Source organism: Metopolophium dirhodum, chromosome 1, assembly GCF_019925205.1.
Source record: "Metopolophium dirhodum isolate CAU chromosome 1, ASM1992520v1, whole genome shotgun sequence".
Lineage (NCBI taxonomy): Eukaryota > Metazoa > Arthropoda > Insecta > Hemiptera > Aphididae > Metopolophium > Metopolophium dirhodum.
The window spans coordinates 141,255,546-141,266,186 of NC_083560.1; the positions used below are offsets into that span (position 1 = coordinate 141,255,546).

The 10,641-nt window shown below is 31.5% G+C and overlaps 1 protein-coding gene across 1 annotated transcript; it reads right to left on the reverse strand.

Annotated features, from left to right (window-relative positions):
• Positions 1–8,499: 8,499 nt before the first annotated feature.
• Positions 8,500–10,434, reverse strand: LOC132935993 (uncharacterized). The gene has a single exon (XM_061002644.1). It carries the CDS (start codon positions 10,414–10,416, stop codon positions 8,728–8,730), a length of 1,689 nt encoding a protein of 562 aa, XP_060858627.1. The 5' UTR covers positions 10,417–10,434; the 3' UTR covers positions 8,500–8,727.
• Between the last annotated feature and the right edge of the window lie 207 nt (positions 10,435–10,641).

A 10,641-nucleotide genomic window follows, 5' to 3' on the forward strand; every position in this document is an offset into this window, starting at 1 on the left:
ACTCGTTAACTCGTTATTTTTTAATAGAAATATTTCTATTAAAAAAAATTATGATATTTAAATAAATTTTTTATAATTTTCAATAAATTCTAAACATAAATGACCACATATAGGTGGATCATTATAGTATTGAAATTGGGAAACAGTACAAAAAAGATTATCTTTACCCAAATATTTTAAAAGTTCTTTTGGTGGCTCACCAACTATATGACCAAATGTGTCAAAATATATTTTAAATGTATTGTTTATTTTTTTTCATGCAACCCAATGAGAACCATTTTGAGTAGAATCATTTAAATTAAATACTCCACATTCATTTTTCCATGGTGTTGTAGGTAATTCATTTAACATAAAACACCCTCTATAATTTTTATTTTATTTCCAAAGTAATTTATATCTATATTACTCAATGGGTCAATTTTTATATTATTTTCTTTAATCCAAAACCGTGTATAAATACCTTCAAATTTTTCAATATTATTTCTAAATGTTTTTATTTCAAATTTATTCATTTTTTTAATTTTTTTTTCAATATTTTTTTTTTTTTTTTAAACCAGAACCTTGTGATCTAATTTTTTCCATCTCTTTATTATGTCGAATTGTTTCTTCTTCCAATTTTTTTTTTATGTTTAGCATCAGTTATTGCTGTATAAACTGCACTTGCACCTGCAGCCAAAGCACTTACGCCTTCAATCACAGCAATAGCTATTGGTAAAAATCCACCTTTTTTAATTTGAACATGTTTAAGTTCTAATCTTGATCTGGTATTATTTTTTTTAGCGTTTTTTAATTTTCTTATTTGTTCTGGCTCAAGAATAAATTTATGTTTTCCACTATCAATTTGATTATTTTCAATTAGAATTGATACATCTTTATTATTTTTATGAGCTTCCAATATTTTATTAAATTGTTTTTTATTTAAATTTAGATTCATTTTATAATACAAAAAAAATAAATTAAATTAAATTCATTCCAAATCGTCTTTTAACATTCATTACATTTGCAGTAAAAATGGCTGCAGTTTTTTCACCTATAGAACTATGAGGATCATAAAATCTTTCCATTGCTTTTTGTTCTAAAATTTTATCAGCAATATGTCTTGTTTTAGTATCTTTATTATCTTTATAAAAATAATCATGTTCTCTCGCAGCTTCATCTAATTTGTTTATAGGTTTTTTATTTTTTTCTAACTTTGTTCCCGGTCCTAAATAATTATAACCAGGCCAATGTATTTGAGGTAAACTTGAACAATTCAAAAGAAAATTAACAATTCCTGAACCTGTAATAATTTTCTTTGGTAAACATGAAACATATGATGATAAATAATCTGCACCATAAATAGGTATATCAATTAATTTTTCCATTTCTCTAATACAAATATTAAGAATATCAAGTTTTTCATCATGGTAAATATTATTTCCTGTACTTTCTTCAATTGATACATAATGTATACGTTTAGTTATTTTTTCTTTTGATATTTTCACTTCCTTTGGTAAACAAGTTACATATTTTAGTAAATATTCAATACCTTCAGGAGTATCAATATGGTTTTCCATAATTATTTTAAACAAATGAAGAATACCAAGTTTTTCGTTTTTAAAATTATTATTTCCAGCTCTTTCCTCTGCAGAAATAAACTGTAAATTATCTATAACTTGGTTTACATTACTAATATAACGATATTCAATACGATTTTCTGTGTATTTCTTTAAACCCTCCCCTATTTGATTATCTTCAGCTAATATTTCATTATTTTCTTTCTTTTCCATAATTTCATTGTCTTCATTATTTTCTTTCTTTTTATTGATTTTTTTATTATTTTTTTTATTATCAGTATTTTCTTTCTTTTTATTATCCATAGTTTCTTCATTATTTTCATTCGTTTTAATTTCATTCATTTCTCTCCAAATGTTTTTAATCATATCATTATATTTTTCACCACGACTTGATTTAGCTCTTTCGTTGAAGGATCATTGTTTTGATATATAGAATTAGTTTCAATTAATTTATTTTTATAAATATTAAAATCATCATCTGTATAAAATTTCGGATTGGTAATATCTACATGAGTTAATAATCTCCACAAACCTAGAGTTCCTGTATATGTTTTTCCATTTAGAATTATATTATCATTTTCAAAATTTATTTTATCTTTTCCAATCATATGAATATCATCTTCTTTATTATAATATATTCCAAAAGAATTAGTATCTTTTACAGTTGGTAAATATCTTGTCGCAATAGCACTTAAGTTTATAACATTTTTAGGTAATGGAGAATTACTTGTTGATTTTTGACTAGAATATTTTGGAGTTCCAAAAGTCTCTTCTGAACTTGTTAATCTTTTTAATTCTGGATTTCTAGGTTGATAATAATAGGGTTTATTTAATTTCTGAATGTCTCCTTCAGTTTTAATAGCAACATCTTTAACTGCATTCATTGTTGTATTAACATTTGTTAATGCGTTTATTATTGGTCCATACTTTTTTTGTTGTTCTTCAATTACATGTTTTTGTTTTAAAATTGTATTTCTAAATCTATCCTGTAAATTTTTTTGAATATTAATTATTTTATTTACATCTGTAGATTTATGTTGTTTTTTTTCTTTTTTAATATTATCTTCATCTTCATCATCTTTTTTTATAATAACAGTCTCTTTTTCATTAGGTTTAAAAAATGTATCTTTAAACCTATTTTGTAATTTTTTTTTAGTATTAATTATTAAAATCGAATAACAGATCAGAAGATGAACAACGTCAATCAACAATAAACAAATCAACTAATAAAAAATATAATATGAACGTTGGTGTAGGCAATAACTAGACAAGCAACTAATTAAATGCTAGCTCACAATCAATATAACAACTAATAACAGTTAAGACAAATTAAAAACTCGGAGAACACCTACTACTTTAATTTAATCAAAACCCAAGTGTGACCGATCAACACAATACTAGCTATAATAATTAAATTAGTTATAATAACTATGAACCAGAGAAATAAACAATTATGTAGTATAACCCTTAAACTTCAGTTGAGCAACCCTAAATAGGATAATATAATAAAAACAATAAAATACTCATAATATTATGTAAAGTTATAGTACAGTTCCTGAGCAATGGCACGGCCCACGACGCACACCTAAATCTTATGCTATACAAATATATAATAAATATAATAACTAGGTGTAGTGAACGTGCTACTGTTAAGAATCAACTGTAAACAGCAAACAATAAAATAATAATAAACAACCCAATTAATTAAATAAACTATAATCACTAAGATAGGTGTTCACTAGACCAGCAGCCAGTAAGCAAGAACCTATAACTATACCAAATATTAAAAAACAATAAATAAATTCAACCCAGAGAGCACCGGTATAATAACATAATTTAATTAATTGTAATAGGTAATTAAAGTAAATTTTAATTAATTAATTATAATAACAACCTAACCACACGAACACGGTTACAGTGAATATAACTCAACACTAAAATAATAAGTTTAATTATTAAAAATAATGTAACAATGACTGAGCAGTCGGTTGAGTTAAATTCTTTTACCTATATTCTACTAAGTAGTACCCACACTATATATACCTATTAAAATTGAGACCCCATAATAATAAGTATATAATAAGTAATAAGCGAAACTAGTAATCTTAGCTAAGAGCACTTAAGAAGGTAAGAATTAGGAAAGGGATAAATAAATGTATACACTTTAAACTCATATGCTACAGCTACAAACAAAATGCACTACTCACATGTATCCTGAGTACCAAATGTGTTGATAGACCAATCAACCACGCTCTGCTACCATAATGTTGTATCGGTGATCCTGACCAGCGGTTGTCACCTGACACACACGGTCCTCAGGATATAGGCGGGGCAGGGCAAATAATAAATAACGACAAATTGAGTTTTAAAAAATACAAATACTTGCATGTATTGTGTTTTACATGCACAACAAGTTACAATAAAAATCAGTACACAAGTTACAGGGGGGGGGGGGGGAAATAACGGGGAACACCGACTGGCCTACACTGCTGTGTCGTAGACTGGAATGACCATCTGAAGTCTGAGCTGCTGAACTGCTTATCCTCTCGTACGATAGTGACACGAACGTGTGTACCGGTGGTGTTGAGCAACTTGCACGAGCGAGTGCGAATGTAAAGTGCGAAGCGAAACTGCTGGCTTGACCCGTGTGACACGAGCGTGCACCCGAACGTGAAACAGCGGGCTGACGAGCAAAGCCAATTTCCTCGTGGAACAACAGACAATGAACAATCCAAGACTGATCGTAAAGCAAAAAATTGTGTAACAACAATTAAATTACGTTGAGCGACGGCGCGTTAGTTAATACGACGTAACGCGACAAGATGGCCGACGAGTATAAACGGCAACGAGAGAACACTCAAAAACGTGGTTTTAGTGAAGACAGTACGGACGAGCGAGTCGGTACACACGTAGACACGGGGCTGGAACGAGCACACACCAACAAACAACTAGAGAAGAAAAGTCACGGCACCGCTCGGACTTGCCGGCGCCGAGCCTGGTAACGGCTACCGCGACAGTCTAGCCAACATATCGGTAGACGACAAGCAGCGCCCGATTACTCGATTATCGTGGTGGTTGGTCAACACGGCGCGGCCACGGGCGGGGGCAGCTTGTTATCAAACGGATCGAACAGTAATCGATTCACGTATTAGTGTATAAGTATTATTCTACTCGCAGAGGCAGTTCTCCTTGAGTTGTTATGGTCTCTTAGACGTAACTTCATAGTTAGAAACCACATTCTATTTTGGCAAGCTAATCAAGAGGAGCGGCCAACAACAAGTTAACATTACGAGGCGGCGGTTGCGAGAATAACAACTTATTGAACCAGCTACATCCACCTCAAGGACACCCTGTTCACGCGCAGGATCCATCAAAGGAACCGACATCATAGGTTATAGGAGGGCTGGGAACACAGTAAAGACATATGTACCTGGACCAGCAACGCAGAAGCGACTTCACGCCACTAGCCATATAGGCGACGTGCATTTGATATGAATGCTACTCAAGCGCGCATGGTGGACAAAAATCTAATTTTTGATGGGACAACAGTGTACACTGTACAATATGATATCAATACTTTATTTATTAATAATTTTATTACATTACATAAAAAAGTAATTGCGTATAACTAATCATTTTTAAAAGATATAAATATGTTTAATAATAGTATGTTTACTAGTTACCATAATCAATAACATCCCATGAAACTAGATAATAGTGTTTTGTTATGAAAATTAATGTTTACAATTTTAAATTGGCTGTAGCCTGTAATGTATTAATATTATTATGTTAATTCTGATTGATGATTCGGTATTTAAATATGAGTCAATGTATAACTCTTTATTCAGGATTTAAATCTATTATTAGTAGTGGCTTTTCTGATAATGTCCAGAGTAAAGGAAAACTGTTAGTGAAAAGTCACCATGTGATAAACGTTAAAGAAATATTATTAGGTAACAATAGTCAAATTAATGGCCATGTTATACGGCAAGCTTCAGTTACGTTGCATCCATATCTAGTGAAACTCGTAGTAAGTTTAATTTAGTTAATAATTGTGTTCAAACTTCAAAATGTAGTTGGAGTGAATAATCTAAAGTTCTTAAATTATATAATAGGTTAATGGGTCTAACAGAGATGTTGTAGAAGCTGTATGTCAATGTCCAGCAGGTATTGGTGGAAAATGCAAACATGTATATGCATTAACACATTATATAAATACAGAGAGTGGTCATTCTAAAACAAGTGATCGATGCGAATGGAATGAACCCAAAATTTCAAAGGCAGGAAAAGAAAAATATTGTAAGGGTAAAAGAATAGAGGAACTATTTCCACCTAAGTCTGATAAGTTGACACAGTGCACCCATACAAACACAATTTCTAATTTCATAACACCATCTTTGTTTAAAATTGTCTATGATGAAGAAAAAAAATCAGAGTGTGAAAATATTGTATCTGAAGTCTTAAATAATTTAATAGAAAATGTTTTAGAGTCATTAACTCATTCGTCGTGTTTTTATATGTATTTGTACAACCAACAACACAACAGATCTGATTACTCATTTCAATTTTGAATATTTTAATAGGTACCTACCTACCAAATAAAAATGATTTCATTGACCGAAAACAAAAACGGCCTACAGTTAGATGACTGTGATGCGGTAAATAAACCCGTAATACCAACGTATTGTATTAATTACTATATTATTATACTTAATTATATTAATTAATAATTATACGTAAATTAATCGCATAAACAAGACATTAGATTAATTTACTGTTAGATATGCAATATCGCCAATATCCATTAACAATAATTGACGTATACGGTATACCATCAACAGTTCGAATGTTGTCCACTAGGGCGTGCATATTGCGCACATGCACGTCGCCTATACAGGACGACTACTACTACTACTATTACCACGACGATATTATACATTTCATTCTGTTATAATAAAAACATTGCATTTATAATTCTAAATTGACTACTATTATTTTCAAATCATCTACATAGTGAATCCCTGAAGGGGCAGCACGTAACTCTGGCGCAGTCGGTAGGATATTCATTCAAAGGAATCAACCGTCAAAGGCCAATTATAGTAACAATAGTAATAATTATCAGAGAACAAAAAATACGAATTACAATAACAGAAACAACGGACATTTTTGATCAAATAACTTTACGAAACCGAATAATTTTATGCGAACAAATAATTACCCACGAACAGATAACTTTTCACAACCAAATAATACTAACAGGCCAGTAATAAAATGCTATAATTGTAATGGAAATCATTATGCATCGCAGTGTAGAAACAATCCAAGGACTAACTATGCAAATAACAGTAGCAACAACCGTCCACCTAATAGAAACAATTTTACGCAACCACCAACGATCTATAATATACAAGTAGCAACATGTACATATTGCAATCGAAACGGGCATAATATTAATGCATGTTACAAAAAACGAAACAATGAAAGTAGACACGACAATAACTCGGGAAACGCCAACGTATCGAACGAAGGGCGCGGTACTCGTTCGATAAACCAGATTATCGCAGAACAACCAATGCACGATGCTACCACATCGTTGCAACTATAGAAAATAACCATATATTATTTAACTCGTCCGCTGCTAAAACAAAAAAACTACACTTAATGATAGATAGTTAGGTAGGATAGACAGGTAGTCAGGTGAACATACTGGTGCGGACCTAAGGGGTGCCGCGTGGGTGAGGTGAAGTGAGGTGACCAAGTTTATAAAAAAAAAAAAAACACAACTTTTGAATGTGATGGTTAACTTTATTGAACAAATAAAACAAGGCGATTATGGCTAGGGTTATTAGCCCTGTCGGTAACCGTTACGAAAGAGAAAAGAAAAAAAAAGTGCGGGTCGTCGAAAACTGGTCCGTCATTGCAATCCGGTTCACCAAACGCCCGGCCGACGATTCCTGGCGCGGGTGTCGCGCACCGGCATCGTCCGTTGTCGTGGCGGTTTGTTTGAGAAGCGCGGCGTGGCTTTCCGCGTAAAAAGCTATTTGAATTCAAACAGCTATTACGCGGGACCGCATCAATACTCAAAATAAATTGCTTGCGCGAAGATTTAGAAGTAGACGAAACTCAAAGAATAAATTTACGAGGGATAAACGAGGACCTCATTCAAACCATAGGGAAATTAATAATACCGATAGAATTAAGGGGCCGCTACACCAAAACCAGAACATGTGCAACGCTCAAGAGATAGCGTTGTGCGCCGTACTGCCGCCGTTGTGGCAGGTCGTAACCACGCCCATTATCGCCGTGCCTGGGCCCACGCGCTGTAGTTTCGGGAGAGGCGCATTATTATTCCACCGACGTTCAAGTTGAAAGATTCGCGTCGTTGCGTATATTTTGTGGAGCTGTTTCCTAAGCGCAAGGCACGCTAGCTCCTTGCTTTGCGCTCAAAATCTACCATTTGATTAATGCGCCTCTTTAATTTAATACGTATGGTACCAATACAAACGGCACAACCTATTTCACATAACATGACACGATTTATATTACTTATCTATTAGTAATTTAAAAGTATTTATATTAGTAATATAGTAAATAATAATGTACGAAACGGTGAAAAGTTATACAAGTACTATTTTTAATTCATTTTGAATTACAAACAATAAATCATTAATTTTACCTGCAATCAACTATCAACGCGTAATTAAATCGAATGTTTATTGGAATTTATATACAACTCAATATAAAAATATTTGACGCCCTCACGATGCCCTATCACAGCACCAATATAATATATAAAAAAAAGAAAATATAATATATATGTATATATATATATACATAATGTACAACTCAACATAAAAATATTTGACGCCCTCACGATGCCCTATCACAGCACCAATATAATATATAAAAAAAAAGAAAATATAATATATATGTACATATATATATATATATATATATACACAACACCTACCTGTATAATTAATTTTATTATTCTACTCTATTTGCACCATTATTTTTATCAATGTAAATCCTTGTAATTTGCTGTAATTGTTTGTAAATAATTTTATGCGTTAACAATTGTAAAAATGTCAAAACTGTTATTATATTCTCAATGAGTTTGATGATCATGTATGTCAGGAACACTTTGTAATAAAAAAAAAAACATAAAATATCACATAACATTATTTATTAAACAATTTAAGTTTTTTTTTTCTATCAACTCTTTTTGTGCTTCAATTATATAATCAGGATTTCTAATCAGCATATTTCTAGGATATCTTGGATCAATGAGCTCTGGCAGTAAACAATTATAATAAAACTGACTTAATTTTGATAACATTTTTTCGTTCCAAAATATTTCATCTTTGAAAATTTTTTCTGTCTTCAATCCTTTTTTTGTCCAGAATGCAATAATACAATATTCTCTTTGGGTTATATATAATTGACCTTGTACTTGTGCATAATATTTGTGGATTTTATTTATTTCTGTAGCCACGCCTTCTTTATCTTTTTTCCAAAATGTAATTTTACCATTTTTAATGCCTTCATCTGGTGTCATATTTTCTGAAGATGATGGGCATTTGATTTCCAAAATTCCATCATTTCCAATCAAACCATCGGGCGTTGCACCTAAATAAAAATATTCTGGATGAATAAATAAGCCACATTCTGTAATTTTAATTTTTAATTCTTTTTCAACTTGACATTTGGCGATTGACTCATGTTGTCGGCCATATTCCATTGCTGGAGTGTTAGTATTTGAATATATGAGAGATTTTATAGTGTTTCCACAACCTGTATGAGGACGAAGTCCAATTATTTGTCCAAAGTTCGAAGCTGTTATTAATTTTCGTCGAGTTTCTATCCAAAGGTTTGAATTGAATTGATTTCGTGTCTCTTTTTCAATGTACTCACGCTTTTCTGCCAATTCTTTTAATAATTTTAAAAATTGTTTCTTTTCTTCAGAATATTCATTTTCATCCATATCTGGTTTTTCGGCACCCTCACCATATGAAGAGTTTATTTTTTGATCATCAAATAATTTTTTTTTAAACCGTTTGTTTTGTCGACGGTGCTCATTCTGACGTTCTTGTTTTTGTAATTTACGTTGTTCATATAATATTGAATGCATTTTTGGGTTTGGACTTATTTTATTAATTACTTTGTACATTGAATATATCGGCCTTCTAGAATTTTTCGCAACGGTTGCTGCATAACATCTGCCAACATACGACCTTTTCAATGCATAATTTACACGTTTACCTCCAATGACTTTGGCAATAATCGAATTATACGATTCAACAATATTACTATCTACATCTTGCATTAAGCTTTTACTATGTCTACCTAACTGCCGTATAATACTATTCATATTTACATAAAAGTCGTTGTCAGTATGCTGTATTTTTTCTAATAAATTTATATCTTCTTTTGGTTTGTCACAAAAATACGAAGCACAGTTTGAATGATTACCAAAAACATGATTTATTGAATTATAAATATCGTTTCGTAAATCATTTATGGAATGGCAATTCGATTTACGATATTGGATGGCTTTTATGATTCCTTTTCGTATTCTTAAAATTCGCGAACTTAATAGTTTTCTATGTACTAATTGTCCTGATTGTTTTTTAGTGGTTAGCTCTCTTAGTTTGTTACATACATTTCGAAGGAGGTGATTACGACATTCTACCTTTTCGACAGTTATATTTTTGTACGGTCTTGCATCAAGTATTTTTTTGTACACACTACTGTCGCCGTCTGCTATAAGTTTATGGTATCTCAATCCATACATTTCTTCACTTTTTCGAAATCCTTCCACTACTATTGAAGTTTCCATACCCGCTGAACTGTCATTCATACTCCAATTTTTCCAACATTCGTGTTTTTTCGGTTCATTTTTATTTTTAGCGCACATGCAGCAAAACTTATTCCGAATCCCCAAAAAAATTACTTTTTTGGTGCGATAACCAATTATAGCTGCCTAAAAAACGAACAAAATGTTTAGTCTAACTGAAAACTTACAGAATCTAAAAGAAAAACTTACCGTTCCAGACAACGAATTGTACATCGTTCTATAGGATCT